The sequence below is a fragment of the Eretmochelys imbricata genome, chromosome 3 (assembly GCF_965152235.1).
Source record: "Eretmochelys imbricata isolate rEreImb1 chromosome 3, rEreImb1.hap1, whole genome shotgun sequence".
Taxonomy (NCBI): domain Eukaryota; kingdom Metazoa; phylum Chordata; order Testudines; family Cheloniidae; genus Eretmochelys; species Eretmochelys imbricata.
In genome coordinates, this window is record NC_135574.1 from 90,151,159 (window position 1) to 90,170,904 (window position 19,746).

The 19,746-nt window shown below is 41.6% G+C and overlaps 1 protein-coding gene across 1 annotated transcript in view; it reads right to left on the reverse strand.

The window, feature by feature from the left end:
* Positions 1–19,746, reverse strand: part of ROS1 (ROS proto-oncogene 1, receptor tyrosine kinase) — a 98,702-nt gene that overhangs the window by 78,412 nt on the left and 544 nt on the right. Inside the window, 8 exon segments of the mRNA XM_077812140.1 lie at positions 569–645; positions 1,444–1,645; positions 7,522–7,660; positions 8,607–8,755; positions 10,750–10,810; positions 14,704–14,730; positions 15,472–15,531; positions 18,685–18,735. Of these exon segments, the coding sequence (XP_077668266.1) occupies positions 569–645; positions 1,444–1,645; positions 7,522–7,660; positions 8,607–8,755; positions 10,750–10,810; positions 14,704–14,730; positions 15,472–15,531; positions 18,685–18,735 (766 nt within the window).

Here is a 19,746-nt window from a genome sequence, read left to right on the forward strand (position 1 = left end):
GGAGGCCTGAGGCTGGGTTACTTTAAGGGAACTGTGTTGTTGGCTTCTAGGTAACCGGTGAGGTATTGTAGAAGCTGTTTTTTGCTGGCTTGGTAAATCTAAGTATTGGAATATCCACCAGTTTTGGGGATTGGCCACCCCATTCTTTGCAGTTCACCCTAATTGAGTGACCTCAGTTGGCTCCCCTGTGGCCCTGGTCACAGTGTTAATATTAACATGAATTCCCCACATGCTGCCACTGATACCATGTGTTCCAGAAAATGAAAGCATCTTCTGTTAAACCCATTTGATACTGGTTCACCTTTTTGTCACTTGTACCAGCCTGTGTTTTTGTGCCCAACAACCAAGCTGTTGTTGTTACTACATTTATTACCGTAGTGCCTAGAGACCAACCAAGAACAGAGCTCCATTGTATAGGTGCTGTATAAACCCAGAGTAGAAGACTGTTGCTTCCCCAAAGAGCGTACAGTCTAACTATCATTCTATTCTGCAGTACACCCCATAATCCAGGTGAACCAGAATTAGTTACCAGTTACCAGGAAATATAAGGAATATGTTGCATGTGTACCTGTGTGTTCTGGAGTAGTGATATTAGCTTCTGCAGGTGGCCCGTCACCAACCTCATTTACTGCTACGATGGTAAACCTAAAGTAAATCAAAGAGAGATCTTACGGAACGTTATAAATGCTCGAAAAAATGCCTTCTCAACTAGAACAATGGAGTCTCACGTACTTTATCATGTTTCTCCTTCAGTGAAAAAAGCTGTTGAAATAAAGTCATTCAGGGACAAATTCTAATACAAATATAATCACATGAGGATTTGAACTCACTAGCTTTGCAAGATAAGGTAACACAATCTAATAAATTACATAGCTACCCTATAGCTATAGCTCTGCTGCCCTCAGAGTTATGTGGGCAACTCAGTTTCATCTCAAGGGAAGATCTATAGTCACCTTTGAGAGCAGAACGTGGCCTTTGGAGTTAAACTAAACTGAAGGGAAATTTACAAATGCAAAATTAATTAGAAGAGGGCTCCCCTATAATTCTCTGAATATAACAGAAATGTGCACCAAGAGGGGGAAAATAAGAATATAAAGGTTACTGAATTCAAAATTCCACATTCTGGCACTGCATCAGATTGTCACCCCACTCCCCAAATTGATTTGCTTTTGCCTAAGTTCTGATCTCAATTATACATGAGGAAATCTAAAACAACTCCATCAATTTAAATTTGAGATATGTCAATTTTCACAACAGCACAACAGAGAAGAGAATTTTGCCCACTGATTCTGCAAAAGCAGTGTTAACATGCACGCTGTTCTGTCAGTCAGAACCACCATCACCCCACATACACACACAGATTTCTGAATTGTAGGAACTCTACTGCCCACTTTATGACACCAAGGGCACACTCTGTCCAGCTGATCACCTTTTCTTTTGTACCTGTAAGTGGTGTTTGGAAAGGTGGAGTAGAACTGGAAACTTTGACCTCTGGATGCTGTGCGCAGTTCCTGCTTTTCACTGGTTAACAGTAAATTATATCCAACAATCAATCCACTGGGGAAAAGTGGTGGAGACCAACTGACTTCCACGGTTTCAGGCCCCGAACTTTGAATATCTTTAATGATAGGAGCTGAAACAGGAACTGTAAAAGACAGAAATCATTTACTGTAGACATGGTTTTTCAGAAGTGATTTTTTGGGGATGGCTGGGAGAAGATGTGGGGGATGAGTTAATATAATAGTCCATTCTTGCTGGTGTTATACGCTGCTGAGAAGTTAAATAGTAGGGCCAGGATCATGTCCTGGAGTTTCATGCATGGAAGATGCCCTCCATGCAGCATCATGGAAGGTGGAGAGTGCCAATTTTGTGTGACATTCTTCCCCTTTCCTGGCCCTTTATGCCTGCCCTTCACTGACTGTTCCAAGCAAAAGGGGCTCTGCAGAATTCTAGGAACTGGGGCAGGAAAGGGTCAACTCTATGTGGCACCAGCCTCTGCTCAGTGCCTGTTTTTCCATGCTGGACCCTTAGATTCCTTCTCAGATGTTTATGGAGTGATCCAGCTACACAAAGGAAAGGGAGGCAAGAACCACATTGCTACAGGGTGGCTTCTGATTCCACACAGATTTAGGTTCCCAGACCCACAGATCCTGAAATCCAGGGGTCTGGTGGGCGCTTGGCCTCCAACATCCACAGCTCCCCAAAGTCCCTCCCACCAAAGGGACAATGTAGAGAAGTCTCCATGAAGTACATCTCACATAGTTTTATTCCTTCCTTTAAATAAATCCTGTGGGTTTTTCCATGGGAGGATGCAAACTGGCCCAGGAAAATTAAAACATCAACATTTCATTTAGGGACAAAAAGCACATTCAAACCTTTTATGACATTATATAGACATACATAGTTTTCCCCCACATGTCTCAGTATTTCTTAGTTTTGCTCCAAGGGGAAAGCAAAAAAGTATTGCAAGGAAAGCACTAAATGGGGGAGAATAAATCTCATATAATCCATAGACAAGTTTCTGATACATCATAAGACCCAAACGTAACCACGGAGATGCCCCAGTAGTGTAAACATCAAGTCTGGAATGCTTACACTCGGTGATGTTCTGGAGAGCACTGACAGGAACCCCTATTTTTAATCTTGCCAACAAACTGAAAGACTGAGGTGATCTCTCTGCCTGTAATGAATCACTTTCCATCTTTTTTTTTTTTTAAGATCTCATGGATACTGTTGAGTTATCACTCTCACAGATGATTCATCCCTAGGATTTATAAAATACATATGAAGAACCAGGTTCCAGTGAGTTTTACTTAGTATAGATTTGTTTCTTTGTCACCTTCCCTTCCTGTGGCTGTGAGAAATCATCTCTGTTTAATTGGAAAAACATATGAATAGGTTTATCAATCCCACACTCCTCTTGGCAGTATGATGCACTCCTGGGTCACAGGGTTTATCATAAGCCAAAGAAGGAAAATTTTGCGGGAACCTTTGTTGTTTTGTCAGCACATCACCTGAAGCCACGGGTCAAAATCCCAATAGTCAGCCCATCCTTCCATCGTTCTGAGGTAGACAAATTAGAACCACATAACTTTCTGTGAGGGGGCTTCGGAGGGGACTTTAAAAACTATGGGGCTATCTGCTGTGACTAGTTACTATAGATCCTGAGATACTTTTTGTAAGAACATGTCCTTAGCCAAAATTGCCCTCCACTCCATTGTACAAAGTGCTGTGCACCCATTTGGTTGTCATCCTACCTCCAGAATGTAGCCTACACCTTTGGCTAATTTTCAATAGCGCTGCCTTTAGTTCTGAAAGCTTTTCCCCATTTCCTTCAGCACGAGAGGCGCTATATAAATCTAAATTCATTATTACTATTAATGTCTAAACTTTTAGAAACTTAGCCACTTAAACATCTAAATCTTTTGAGGTTCAGCCACGTCTAATTTAAATATAACCTAATGATTTACATAACAGGCTCACAACCAGCGCAATACAAGTGAATGCAACAAAAAGGAACTTGAACAAAGATTCTTTTTATGCCTCAAACGAAGGGTTTGCACTAACACTTTAGTTATAGTTGCTTAAGGGTCTACCCTTATCCAAAGCCCAGAGAATAGAATGGAAAGACTCACATTGATTTCAATGAGCTTTGAAGCCTAAAGCCTAAAACAAGTACTATTTCTCCTTTCCCCTACTGAACACCAGTATCAGTTTCTGCAAAGGGGAGCACAGATCAGTGTTCGTGTCACACTCCCCGTTAGTACCCAGCCCAAGCCAAGGAAGCTAATGATCCAACCAGCGGACCAAATTTTTGTGATACATCCTGGTCATGTGCCACCTGGAGCATGTTGTGCATACCCTAGGAAGAAGACTTCTGCAAATACAGGGAACTTTAAATCTCCGGTGACTTCCAGTGTTAACACAGGATGAGATTTAACATGCAATTAGATGCGAGTTGAAAAAGTAACAAGGTGTACCTTCACTATGTCTTATTGATATATATAAGCATATTTCCTATCAATGTGAAGCAGGCTCTACATCACTAATAGAAAGAGAGCTCATATCCTGAAGCTGGTTCTATCTGAACGCTCCAGTTAGTGCATCGTTTCTTATGTCCATTTTATGACAAACTGGTAAAGTAGCCATTAAGTTAAATGGTTACTTAAAGCCAAATTGCAGACAAATATTGTGAAATTTGCTTAAACTAATATTGCTTCTTTCCATAGCAAGAATGTTACTAAATTGATAGTTTCTTCCTGTCCTGGTGCTCTGAACCTCACCTAAAAGTCACTGGTTTCAGAGTAGCAACCGTGTTAGTCTGTATTCGCAAAAAGAAAAGGAGTACTTGTGGCACCTTAGAGACTAACCAATTTATTTGCGCATAAGCTTTTGTGAGCTACAGCTCACTTCATCGGATACATTCAGTGGAAAATACAGTGAAGAGATTTATATACACACAGAACATGAAAAAATGGGTGTTATACACACTGTAAGGAGAGTGATCACTTAAGATGTAGGTTTTCTTTCCCCACTCACCCCTCCCACCCCCCACTCTCCTGATGATAATAGCTCATCTTAAGTGATCACTCTCCTTACAGTGTGTATGATAACACCCATTTTTTCATGTTCTGTGTGTATATAAATCTCCCCACTGTATTTTCCACTGAATGCATCCGATGAAGTGAGCTGTAGCTCACAAAAGCTTATACGCAAATAAATTGTTCAGTCTCTAAGGTGCCACAAGTCCTCATAGGAATCATAACTGAAAATTCAGCCAAAACTCTTTCAGATTAAGCTAAAGATTCTTTAGTAATATTACCCAACAGTCTGCAATTTTACAACATATAATGAACATATGCTTCTGAAAGGGATAGATAAGACAGAAAACATCATAATGCCACTAGATCAATCCATGGTACGCCGACTCCTTGAACACTGCATGCAGGTTTGGTTACTCTGTCTCAGAAAAGGTATATTAATATTGGTGCAGAGGTTCAGAGAAGGGCAAAGAAACTGATTAGGGATACGGAACAGCCTCCCTATGAGGAAAGATTAAAAAGACTGAGACTCTATCTCAAACCAGAGATGATTAAGGGATCTACAAATATATTCCGTAGACCCAAACCTTTACAGAGATATGTTACATGGCATATGAAGCATAAAACATATGAAAGTATATATGACATAACTGGAATAAGTATATTCCCATAAAGCATTATGGGGTGCAACATCACACTGGGGGTCACCCATGAATCATAGAAATATAGGACTGGAAGGGACCTTGACAGGTCATGTAGTCCAGTTCCCTGCACTGAGGCAGAACTAAATATAATCTAGACAATCCCAGACAAGTATTTGCCTAGCCTCTTCTTAAAAACATTCCACAACCTCCCTAAGTAATTTGTTCCAGTGCTTAAACACCCTATAGTTAGGAAGTTTTTCCTAATGTCTACCCTAAATCTCCCGTGCTGCAATTTAAAACCCATTACTTCTTGTCCTGTCTTCAGTGGATAAGGAGAACAATTTATTGCTCTCTTCTTTATAACAATATTTATGTACTTGAAGACGGTTACCATGTCCCCCCTCAGTCTTCTCTTCTCCAAACTAAAGAAACCCAATTCTTTCAATTTTTCCTCATAGATCATGTTTTCTAGACCATTCATCATTTTTGTTGCTCTCCTTTGAGCTTTCTCCAATTTGTCCACATCTTTCCTGAATATAGTGCCCAGAACTGGACATAGTACTCCAGTTGAGGCTTAACAGTTCTGAGTCGACTGCAAGAATTACTTTACATGTCTTGCTTACAACACTCTTGTATTTAATATATCCCAGAATGATGTTTGCTTTTTTTTTTTTTTTTTTTTTTTGCAAGAGTAGTATATTGGTGACTCATATTTTGTTTGTGATCCACTATAACAAACAGATCCTTTTCTGCAGTACTCCTTCCTAGGAAGTCTTTTCCCATTTTATATTTGTGCAATTGATTATCCCTTCCTAAGTGGAGTACTTTGCATTTGTCCTTGTTGAATTGCATCCTCTTTATTTCAGACCATTTCTCCAGTTTGTCCAGATCATTTTGAATTCTAATCCTGTCCTCCAAAGCGCCTGCAACCCCTCCCAGCATGGTATCATCAACAAATTTTATCAGTGTACTCTCTGTGACATTATCCAAATCATTTATGAAGATATTGAATAGAACTGGACCCAGGACAGATCAGGGGTACTGAAACAATTTGTATAGTGGGGTTACTGAGAGCCATTGAACCAAACTGTAAACGCTTCATATGATGGAAACCACCTCAAACCAGGGGGTGTGGCAGCACCCTCGGCATGCTTATTTCAAGAACCTATGGGACAGGTCTCTGTGGGACCCCACTTGATATGCCCTTCCAGCTTGACTGCAAACCTTTGATAACTATTCTCTGAATATGGTTTTCCAACCAGTTGTGTACCACCTCACAGTAGGTTAGTCTAGGCTGTATTTCCCTAGTTTGTTTATGAGCAGGTCATGTGAGACAGTATCAAAAGCCTTTCTGAAAAATCAAGATTTATCACATCTATTGCTTCCCCCCATCCATAAGACTTGTTACCCTATCAAAGAAGGATATCAGCTTGGTTTGGTATGATTTGTTCTTGACAAATACATGTTGACTGTTATTTATCACCTTATTATTTTCTAGGTTCTTACAACTTGATTGGTTATTTGCTCCATTTTCTTTCTGGGTACCCAAGTTAAGATGACTGGTCTATAAATCCCTGGGTTGTCCTTATTCCCCTTTTTATAGATAGGTACTATATTTGGCCTTTTCCAGGCCCCTGGGATCTCTCCCATCCTCCATGGATTCTCACCCAGTTCCTTAAGTGTTTTATGATGTATTTTGTCAGGCCCTGACAACTTAAAGACATCTAACTTGTCTAAGTAAGTCTTAACTTGTTTTTCCCCTATTTTAGCCTCAGATCGTACACAATTTACACTGATGTTTATCGTCCAATCACTGCTAACCTTTCTAGTAAAAACTGAAACAAAAAAGGCATTTAACATGTCAGCCATTGCTACGTTTTCTTCTGCTATTGAAATTAATAGACAGCAGATTTAAAACAAACAAAACAAAGTACTTCTTCACACAACACACAATCAACCTGTGGAACTCATCCACATGAAATGTTGTGAAGGCCAAAAGTATGATTCAGATAAGAGTTAGATAAGTTCATGAAGGATAGGTCCATCAAAGGCCAATAGCCAAGATGGTCAGGGACACAGCCCCATACTCTGAGTGTCCCTAAACCTTCCATTTCCAGAAGCTGGTACTGGATGACAGGAGATGGATCACTCAAAATTACCTTGTTCTGTTCATTCCCTCTGAAGCATTTGGCACTGGCCATTGTCAGAGACAGGATACAGTATGGCTGTTCTTATGAAAGTCAATGGTAAGTAGTTTTCTACTTTAGAATCATGACATCAAAAGAAACTAAAACTTTTTAGCACTGCCCTTGAACTGTGACCAACAGTGTAATTACCTCCAAATGCATGAGTCCGGTAACTGGGACTAGATGGAGAATAGAGCTGCATCTGAGATGTGATGATCCAAACTACTCGAAACTCATATTCTGTGAAGGCTTGAAGGTTACTCACTGTGTACGAATGCTCAGATACTACCTAGATCAATACACATACATATAATCATTATCACTGTTCCTCTAGCTGAAATGACCATGTAGGATGTCAGTCTAGCCTGATATGACAACATAAAACATGTACATATTAGAATGTCACAGACCTAACTCTCTTATAAGCAGAACAAGTTCTAGGTGATTCATTTTCCTTAAACAGTATGTACTGATTCCTCCTTTAACACTTCCTTCAAAACCCGTTGCCAAATTTCATCAAATATTGGATGGATGGAACACAATATTAGGTACATAGGACATAGGCCTGGAAGAGGTACCCTGGGTCAGATCAAATCCCCTGCTATCGCAGGCGACCCAACATATACTCCTGCTCCTGAAGTTATCAAACTCCATCTTAAAACTAGTTAGGTTGTTTGCCCCCACTACTCCTATTACTCCAGAACTCACTTCTCTGATCATTAGAAACCTTCTAATTTCCAGCCTGAATTAATTTTAAAGAATATTCTAATTTTAAGCAAATAATAGCTTAAAACAGTAAAATATTAAATATATTAACATCAGTAAATTTTAAATTGTTGTCACTCACCCACAGGCTTCTGGGTACTTAACAAATACACCTAAACTTAACATAATAGTCATTTTACCCAAATAAATCCAAGAACAAAAATAAACAAAAAACATCCCCAACAATCCACCACCAACATAAAAAAAATACACAAAGAATCCCCCAATGCTTTACAATCTTAACAAAATTATACGCAAGAATCATATCATTCACCACTCAAATGGAGCCACTTCTAGTGTGAAATGTGGCAACTATTTTATAGAGTACAAGAATAATAGAGAATAGGTGAGGAGAGGAAGTGAAGAACACCTTTCCAATTGAATCAAGACTGGATTGTAAATTAGACTAGGTTGTTTTATTAAAAGATTAATTTAAAAAATAAGTTGGAACTTATTTTGTCCTCCCTTACCTCAGCATACCTCCAGTCTCCAGGGAGCTGACTATACTTCCACTGAATAATATATGTCACCCCAGAGATATTAGCCGACTTCCACCTCAGTGCCACATTGTGGCTTCCAATGGTAGATGCAAATGGTGCTGTGGGTGAGTTCAAATAATCTGCGGGGAAAAACCAATAAAACATGAACAGGGCTTAAGTCATTAATCCTCTCCCAGTGGTATTCTGTGGCAGCTTCTGGGCAGTAGAAGAATGCAGCAGCATTCTCTGAAGGATTGATGTTCAGCTGGAATACACTTTGGTGGTGACACACCTAGTACATTGTGTAAAAGTAAAGTGCATCTTGCCCCAGGGACCTGGCACATTCAGCAGTTGTGAAGCTGATAAAAACATGGAAAACATGCATATCAGGAAAAGAGTTACAGGATGAACCACAGTAATGTTATAAGACAATTGATATTAATATTAACTGGGCCAAACGCATCACTGGTGTAAGTGGGTGCAGCTATACTGAAGTTAATGGAGATATACCTATCTATGTTAGTGGTGAATCTGGCCTATTATGTTAAGCTATATCCCTTAATTGGAAGCTTTGGGAGATCTGTCCATTTCTTTACTGTCCTCACTTCCTTCTCCACTCAGTGATGGGTAAAACTTTGAAGGGAAACCCCTTCCATCAAAACATTAAAGCATGTGCTTAAGGTTAAGCACATGTGCAGTCACGTACATGCTTCAATGGGATTACTCGGATGCTCAAAGTTAAACACATGTTTTAAAATACTGGTCCCCAAACCAGCAAAGCACTAATGCATGTGTTTAATTTTAAGCACATGCATAGTCCCAGTGAAGTGTTTTACTATCGCATATGCTTAGTGTTTTGCTGGATTGGGGACCAATATTTAAATGATCCTGTGGAAGGTCATGATTGGATGACCTGTCAAATGATGAACTTGCAGATGACAGACACTACAGAAACTAGACACGGAATAAAGAATAGGACATCTTCCATTTAAAATGTTGATACCATTCTACTTAGAATTTTGCAACCAGGATGAAAGTACTATGTGTGACAAAATCAGAAATACTTTCTTAATTGGTTTGGTTTGGTTTAAGTGAAGTCCCTAGTCCATAAACAAAATCAGGGCTGCTTTTCTCAATGCATATTTGTGGAATGCCAGAATTATACTGTAACTTAAAACCATCGCAATATGGCTCCCTCCCTATGTCCTGTCATAGCTGGGAAGATCTGATGTGGGGCATTCATGCTTTTAGTCCCCCCGATTTACCTTTCTGGGGCTGACAGCAAAACTTTTCAGAAGAATGCAACCAGTTGTATCACTTGCTCTCCGACATCTTGTCAGAGACAGGGTTTGATCATATTAGGACACAAAGTAAAGTGTACCTGTTCCGTCATGCCTTTGAATATACTTCCATTCAGGCAAAGCATGGGTTCACTGTGCAACTTTATATAAATCTTCTTCCCCTGGTATCACCCATATTTAGTATATACATGCTTGTTTTGAAACTGAATGTGAGGCACCAAGTTCCCAAAGCAATGGGCAGCATGCGAACGCTTCAATATATTTTTATTATAAAGCTTTGCTGAATGGAAATCCTTAAATTTTTCCAGTCAGATCGGGTAGATCCATAGGTGCTGGAACTAGGGGTGCTGAAGCTGCTGCTGCACCCCCAGCTTGAACTGGTTTCCAACAAATACAGGGTTTTCAGTTTGGTTCAGTGGCTCTCAGCACCTCCACGAGACAAATTGTTCCAGCACTCCTACATAGATCAGTCAGGGTGGGATTCAAATGCACTAAGCATTGGCCTAATTACTCCCATGGAAATCAAAAGGAGTTTTTACCATTAATTTCAACAGAAGCAGAGTTGAGCCATAGCTGAGTGCATTTGAAAATCCCACCATAAACTTCTGCATTTATATCCAAAAATTCCCAAGTTTCTGGAAGAAAAAGCCTACTTTTGTAATACAGCAGCCATCTCTTTACTTTTAAGCTACACTAGCTGTGAAAGAATCAGAAAAGGAACAAGACTTTCCTGGCCCTGTTCAAAGAAAATCATATAACAAAAGCAAAAGGACACTCCTAGAAATGAGTTCAGCAGACCCTGGGTTACTACACAGCACTATGTCCATGCTTACCTTGTACTTCAGCACCATAAGCTTCCTCTGCACAGCTGCAGCCAAACTTGCAGGAAACTCTCTGTATAAGACAGAGAGCTTGCCAGTTAGTATTGCTTCAATGGGATGTCTTGTTAGAAGCATCCAGACACATTTCTAATACACAGGAATACCACAAAAGTAGTTATATTCATTCTAAAAACATTGGCACCTTAGGCTCATTCCCAAAATCTATTGGCATCAATGGCAGTCTTTCCATTAAGAAAAGGAGGACTTGTGGCACCTTAGAGACTAACCAATTTATTTGAGCATAAGCTTTCGTGAGCTACAGCTCACTTCATCGGCCGATGAAGTGAGCTGTAGCTCACGAAAGCTTATGCTCAAATAAATTGGTTAGTCTCTAAGGTGCCATAAGTCCTCCTTTTCTTTTTGCGAATACAGACTAACATGGCTGCTACTCTGAAACCTGTCAGTCTTTCCATTGACTTCAATGGGCATTAGATCAGGCTCTGTATTCCCTATATTGCCCATTTGCTGCAATGCAGAAATCTGGGGACAATTCCTGCTCACTTTACACATTTAAGACTTCAGTGAGAATATCTGAGGAAGGGAAGCAGAATATAGCCCATTTAACTTACTATTGATGAGAAGGCCTGAACACTGAGCCCAGCCCTTCTTGCTCCACCTATTTCTCACAAATGCTCCTTGCTCTTGGTCAATACGCTGTATTAGAAGTTTCTTTAAAAACACGTCTACCATCTAACTTCTTGTTATTATTTTTTGTCTGTGTTATAGTTGTGTCTATAGGTCTTAACCACCCCCGGAGCCCCAATGCAGCCCACACTGAAAATGTATATCGTAAGTAGAGAGCCTCTGCCCCAAAGAGCTTACCATCTAAATAGAGAAGACAGACAAAGAAAGCCTCATTAGCTCTATTTTACAGCTCCACTGGACTGAGACGCGGAGGGTAAAACTTTCTAAGCACCCAAATGACCGACAATCCTAAGCCTACTTTTAATCGTGACTTAAGCACATAGGAGCCTGAGTCTCACTGAAAGTCAATAACTAAATAAGCAATGACTCCAGCTTGCCTCTCTGACTGCTAGTCAGGAATGAGAGGGGGCTCAGGCTGGAGGGGCAGGATTTATATACACTCCCCAGGTGTGCAGGGACCAATCGCTTACTTGAGTCCCACCGGCCTGCCCATCAATTCAGGTGATGCCTTCTCCTCTCCCCTCCCCCTCCTGATTCCCAAAGGAGGGGAACCCTTAAAGGAGCTACTATCCTGTTTTTTATGCCAGTCCAGACAAAGCTCCCCCACCGTGAGAATGCATTTGCTTTGCTGTATTTTATTTAGGGTCATTTACACTGCAAGATTGTCTGGCTTACAAAAGCTGAAGAAGATAAAATGTCCCAGCTTTATAATCTCTGTTCATACAGCAAACAACTCTCAAGTAATAATTAACTTTGGGGTCATTAAGGTGATGTGCTATATTAGGTGGCATTGTTTGTCTTGGTAACTTTCAAAGATTCAACTGTACACACTTCCTGCAGCTCACTGAAACTGATAAGAGAAAATTGTCCTAGCACAAAGTAGAGGTTTATTTCCCAAGTTCATGCATTAAAGAAGTGGCTCTTTGTGTTTTAATATTATTAGCAAGGCACAATGTTTCCAAGAGAAATATCTTGGTAAAGGAAAAGCAAACAGTACAAATACCAGCAGTTATGCTTCTGTGTGCTGCTAGGACAGCGTTGAATTGGGTGACCAGTTGTCCCATTTTTAAAGGGACAATCCCATATTTAAGCCCTCTTGTAGGTGTCCAGACTTTTTCTTAAAAATGGGAAAATTGTCTGGTATTTTCTTCCCCCCTCCCCCCTCTGCATCAGTACTGGGGAGTCCTGCTGCTGCCCAGATCCCGGGGAAGCCCAAGATCCTCTGGCCCAGGGTGCTGGCTAGGAGGAGCCAAGCCCTGCATGTGGCAAAGCCCCGCACAGCGCAGTACAGGGAAGCCTCTCTGCCACTCAGGTAAGCTCTGGAGCGTGGGGGTGGGGGGAGAGGAAGCAATTTCTATCCTGTGCCCACCCCAAACCTGCAGGCTCCACACCAGCCCCTGGGAGAGGGGCATAGTATCCTCTTCACCACCACCACCCCCGCCCTGTGTCCTGTCCCCAGAACCCCAGGCACCCTCCCCTGCTGAGTCACCTCTCTGGCCGGTTTCCATGAAGCCCCTGCAGTGAGGTTCCCTGGGCCCTGGTGCACAATGCATCGTTAGGGCTCAACCCCTTCCAGCCCGCACTGTAGCCAGGGCAGCTGGGATATGTCGGTGGCCAGTAGCAGCCTGGAGGTGTTAGCTGCCTTTCAACACTGTGCAGGCAGGAAGGGACAAGCTGCTTCCAGCCACATATGGGGCGGGGGGGCGGGACGGACAAAGTCGGGAAAGCAGAGATGAGCTCTGCAAAGACATGGGCCAGGTCATACCTTCCAGCTCCCGTCCCCTCCCTCCCACACAGTGCCAAAAGGCTGCTGCTGGCCACATTCTGGTGTGAACCTGGCAGAAATCTGGGGAGGGGGGCATGTGATCCTGTGTCCCACCCCTCCTAGCACCACATGTTGCCTCAGGAAGATACAGCACCAGGTACCAGGAGAGGTGGGTCCATCCCGGGGGCCCAGCCAGGCATGGAGGGCAGAGAGAGTCGGATTGGTTTGTCGCCCCCCCCCACACCCCGTGAGAGAGGTGTATGGGAGTGGGGGGGTCACCCCTCCCCGTGTGAACCCTAAAGCCTTAAAGATAAGAAGGTAAATAAAAAGAATACAACTATGCAGTATTTCTTTTTAAACAGGGGCTCAGTCAACTTGATGTGAATTTGAATGTTTGTACTGCATAGTTCTGATTGATTGCCATTGAACTCACTTGAATGTGAGTAATTTTACCAGGTGTCCTGTATTCAGCATAGGAAATATGGTCACCCTAGTGTTGATCCTTTACAAACTGTCAGCTGCTGGTCTACATAATGTCTTAATCATTGACAGTCAAGAATGTTTAGGCTATGGGCACACCTTCTCTTTAAACATATGCACATCAACTGGTTTGTACTGCTTCGAAGAAACTGTAAAGTGCTCCATTCAACAGACATATTTCCTGTCTTTTTTCTTTATTTCATGTTTTCCTTCTTCCTTTTCCTACTGAACATTAATTGCTACAGCCCTAAACCTGATTTTGGCTCTTGCTGAGAAGAATAATAAAAAAAATTTTTCCCTGGAGGTTTTTAAAAGCAAATTTGCCATCTATTCCCCATGAAACCAAGAAATCCTTATTGGTGGAAGTTCCCCCTTTAAGTGCCAGATCCTGGCACCCTTATTCATGATGAGTAGCACCTTATTCCATTAGTGCTCCCACTAACTTTAATGGGGCTACTCTTGGGAAAAGATACTATTCAACAGCTGTGAGAATATTGCATTGTTTGTTTATAGGCATTTTCTATGGCAGTCAGCACGGCAGTATCTGAGCAACTCACATACATCAATGAAGTAGCCTCATAATGTCCCTGTGAGGAAAAGAGCTATTACCCCATTTTACAGAAGGGACACTGAGGCCCACGGAGATTAACATGTTACCCAAAATCACACAGGAAATCTGTGGCATAGCCAAGAACAGAACTCGGTCCCAGTCCAGTCTTTAGCCACCAGACCATCTTTTCTCCTTCACAGGCTTAAAATTAAAAAGAAAATCTATGCCCCTGTTTGAAAATCTCATCCATACACATCTACATTCAAGCTTCACTTCTGGGCCAATGTACACTGTGTATCTTATGTTTTTAACAAGAAAATAGTGATGTAATGCCACAGGGTTTGCATAACACAATCAGACACCTGGATTTAAAATTTTGGGAATCTTAGCTGTGTTTCATTCTGCTGTGTGAACTGAAGTTATCATTTTAGGGTGTTTATACTGGTCTCATCGGTATTTAACTTACCTCACATGCTCTGACATAGGTCTGATTCTGTAGAGAAGCAAACAAAAAGAGATATGCTTAGCAGGAATATAGTCCTTCAATAGTCCAAATAAGGTAGTATCATCAGACATTTCTTACACACAGAGAGTACACAGCAAAAGCTTTTCAGTGACAAATGGCTAAAAAGAAGAAAATCCAAATTCAAAACTGGAAGGCCAGCATTTGAATTACGCCAAGTCTGACTGAACTCCAGATTTTTCAAGAAAAGGAACCCAGCTCCTCTCAGAGAGAAAGCGACTTCAAACTTTTCCCTGGTAACTGTCCCAGAACCTGTGCTAGTTCTTGTCCAGATACTGTTGGTTAACAGCAGGAAACATGGTGATAACATGGATTGTACAGATAGGAGTCAAAAAGGGCCTGGTGCAGAAAGGTGTTGAACACTGACAATTTAACGGACTGAAAACCCAGCAGGGGAGTTTAATTTTCATTGAATGTTAGTGTTCTCTGTTCCCACCACACTGTGGCAGACATAATGCAGGTTTGTATTGTGAAGGTACCCCCTTGCCAAGAACTAGTGGTTCCCAGGTTAATGTACTCTATTTCAAAGACTTCTGAACTAATAATATGATGTTACATATTCCAATAAGAAACATATCAACTTACTGGGGAAAAAATTATGGCTATTACATTTTTTATTATAAAAAGACTGGTTTGGTAGAATACCTTTGGATAATTTATCAGACAAAATCAAAGCATAGGAAGTGGAACCATGACTAATACAGTACTTACACATTGCAGTGAGCAGCTTTTTTGTACTGTTGCATTCCAAAATCGACATCCCTGCGTGCACTGCAAGAAAGACAGTGAATAGTTAGTATTTTAAAAGAGCTGCAGTCAGACGAACAAGGAAGAAGGATGGTCCAGTGGTTAGGATGCTAACCTGGGAAACCTAGGGTCAATTCCTTGCTCTGCCACAGACTTCTGATATTACCTTGGGCAAATGTAGACTTTCTATGTGTCAGTTCCCCATGTGTAAAATGGGGTAACAGCACTTCTCTACCTCGTGAAGATAAATACGTCAAAGACTTTGAGATGCTTAGACACTGTGGTAATGGGGCCTAGATAGACAGATAAAACTCCTGAAAGTTTCCCCTAAAAATTAATATAATGAATAAACATAGAAGTTTGTGTGAGCGATCCACAGAGCCACTTCTAGACAGGACCTTGGCACAGCCATCCTGACTGAGGTTACTGTAATGGCTGGTGTGCAAGTCCATCATTTTGGTCTAGACTGTAGCTTTACACTTTGCCCTGAGAGTGGGATGGTACCTGCTGCAAAGCTCCAGGAACAAAGCAAAGAATGAATTTTGGCCAAGGGAGCCCCAGTTTCTCTTTTGCTCCAGGAAGGAAGTAAATTAATTAATTCACCCTCATCATAAAGCTCTTTCCTTGATCTGGCCAGGGTGGAGCAAGTGGTCCTTTCAAGTCTACTCCTGACTCACTGATAGAGAGAGAAGGAACAAATTTGCCATAAACAGCCCAAAACATTCACAAACGGACCCTCCAAAAATCATAACATTGGCTTAACATCATGAGACTTAAAAAAAATAATAATAAATGTTGGATTTTTTTATTTATCTTCTGGTTTTGAAATTGTGTTAATTACATTTAAATCTTTTCTCTCCATCCAGGAACTCTACAAACTTCCTTTTTTTAAAAAAAAGAAAGTTGACATTCTTTCACAATCACCTGACTCCAAGAGCTGGGGCTTTACAAAAAACACCAAAATCACAAAGGGTAAGAAAATCATGACAACTGACAACTCTCGATCTGAGCAAAGACACCTAGGTGAGTAAGGGGGCACTGCTGCATGGCCAAGTAAACATTGTGACTATCTAGCTTTTCATGCTCACATGATCACTTAGGACGGAAGAATCCCATGCACTGCTACAGACTAGGGACTGAATGGCTAGGCAGCAGTTCTGCAGAAAAGGACCTAGGGGTTACAGTGGATGAGAAGTTGGATATGAGTCAACAGTATGCTGTTGTTGCCAAGAAGGCCAATGACATTTTGGGCTGTATAAGTAGGGGCATTGACAGCAGATCAAGGGACGTGATCGTTCCCCTCTATTCGACATTGGTGAGGCCTCATCTGAAGTACTGTGTCCAGTTTTGGGCCCCACACTACAAGAAGGATGTAGAAAAATTGGAAAGCGTCCAGCGAAGGGCAACAAAAATGATTAGGGGACTGGAACACATGACTTATGAGGAGAGGCTGAGAGAACTGGGATTGTTTAGTCTGTGGAAGAGAAGAATGAGGGGGAATTTGATAGCTGCTTTCAACTACCTGAAAGGGGGTTCCAAAGAGGATGGATCTAGACTGTTCTCAGTGGTAGCAGATGACAGAACGAGGAGTAATGGTCTCAAGTTGCAGTGCAGGAGGTTTAGGTTGGCTATTAGGAAAAACTTTTTCACTAGGAGTATGGTGAAACACTGGAATGCATTACCTAGGGAGGTGGTGGAATCGCCTTCCTTTGAAGTTTTTAAGGTCAGGCTTGACAAAGCCCTGGCTGGGATGATTTAATTGGGGATTGGTCCTGCTTTGAGCAGGGGGTTGGACTAGATGACCTCCTGAGGTCCCTTCCAACCCTGATATTCTATGATTCTATGATCCCTGCCACCTCCCCCTTCCCCCCACCCCCAACCCCAGCCGTACCCGAGGCCATTTGCAGAGAGACTGTAATTCACTAGAGATTGTGGATAACACTGATGATTGAATCCTCCATGCATCCAGCAAATAAGTGGGAATGAGCCTTTAAGGGGCCTGTGGCTATCAAGATGAACTGTGCTAGAGATCCAAGATCTCTAAGGGAACCTCTCCTGAAGGCTGCTACTCCTTCCAAAAATCACCCCATCAAAAGTTTGTGTTAACTGGTAGAGATCTCCAGTATAAACCCAAACATTTATAGCTCTATAGAAGTCTAACACAACATCTTAAAAATAGTATTTTCAGTTTCCGCCCTGTCAAATTTATGAGAAAATAAAATGGGTGTGTTATTTTAAATTCACTAGACTACCCAGAATGCAATAGTAACAATTATGTGCCTCTCATGGGTGGGGTGACCATACTTCCCATTTTGGCCGGGACAGTCCCCTTTTTAAGTTCTGTGCTGGCTGTCCTGATTTCTTTGACATCTTTGATTTCTTGGGCATTTGTCCAGTTTGCTCTTGCAAACTGATCAATTGGCAAGAGCAAACGAACAAATGCTCAGTTTACAAAAAAAGTCGAGCGCAACCGGAAGTGGGGCACAGAGGAACATTGGGGGTGGGGGTGGCAACGCGAGGCACCAGGCAGCGGGACCCAGGCCCAGGCCCAGAGTCCGGAAGCATGGAGCTTGGCCACTCAACCCCAGTCCCAGCCACAGAAGGCATGGAGCTTGTGGGGGTCAGCCCCAGACATCATCAGCACAGGGCTCGGGTGCTCAGCCCCAGCCTGGGTGGCATGGGGGGGTGAAAAGGGGAGTCAGCTCCAGCCCCAAGTGGCAGCAGCTCTGTAAAACCCTGCTGGCCGGGAGGGTGGGGGTGGAGGGCAAGCTCGGGCAAGCCCCGGGCCATCCCATTTGTACTTTAGGAAATATGGTCACCCTATACATGGAAGCACTGATTCTGATGGGGACTCAAATTATCTCAAATATTTCTTCATTCTGAATTTTTGAATTGAAATAGGAGCCTGAATTGAAATAGGAGCCTGAATAGAGCACCTATGCTCCACTATGGCAAATTTACTTTTAAAAAAATGACCTCTGTCTTTTTAAGAATATGCCAAATTCAGGCCTGCACTAATTAGATGTAACTCATCTGTAATCAATGGAATTGCCACCACTTACGTCAAGTCTTAATATGATCCACCATGTTGACAAAGCTATAACCAGATAATGTGACCATTGCACCCTAGTTATCTACACAGAAATAATATAAGTAACAATGCAAACCATTACTCACAGCTACACTGATGTCACTAACATTGCAAGTATTAATGACAAGCTCTCCTTCCTGTAAATGAAAAAATATATGTATTTATAAGTTAGTTTAGATATTCAGTACTTCCTCCACTAAAAAAAAATAGCAGCATTTTCCTTCCTTCCTTCCATTTTTTTCCCCCTCACACGAAACTTTTAAAACCATTATTGAAATGTCAATTGCTTCTTGCTTGCTTGAATCATAGACTCATTAGGATATGGAAGTTGGTGGAGTCAGCTGGAGCCAATTAAGTTATCTCAAGGAGGAATGTGGACCTTTGTCTCCTGATTCATAGATTCTAAGGCCAGAAGGGAATACTGTGATCATCCAGTCTGACTTCCTGAAGGCCACTGAGCTTCCCCAAAATAATTCCTTTTGAACTACTGCATATCTTTTAAAAGAACATCAAATCTTGATTTAAAAATTGCTAGCGACAGAGAATCCACCAGGACACTCTGTAAATTGTTCTACTGGTTAATTATCTTCAGTGTTAAAATGTTATGCCTTATTTCCAGTCTGAATTTGTCTAGCTTCAACTTCCAGCTATTGGGTCTTGCTATACTATTGTCTCTAAATTGAAGATCCCATTATCAAATTCCCATTCCCTATGTATTTATATACTGTGATTAACCTTGTCTTTGCTAAGCTACATAGATTGAGCCCCTATAAGGCATGTTTTCCAATCCTTTAATCATTCTTGTGACTCTTCTCTGAGCAGTCTCCGATTTATTCTGATTTACTGAGACAATAATAAATGCTTCATAAACAAACCTGGAACACAAATGGCACAAGTCCAACTGGGTCTGACCTCCAAAATGCATGTTATAGATTTTATTTCTTTAAAACAAATGCTTTTCTTCTGGCCTCCTTCTGAAATGGCTGTACCTAATCACATGGCAACTGATTCTCTTCTGGTACCAAAAGTGCCTCAGAACTATGGTTCCTATTCCCAGAGCACATAGTTTGAAGTGTGCAAGACTAGCACCTCTTCAGAAGTGCAAATGATTCTGGGATGCATCTAACCAGCTTTGAGTAGGTGAATGT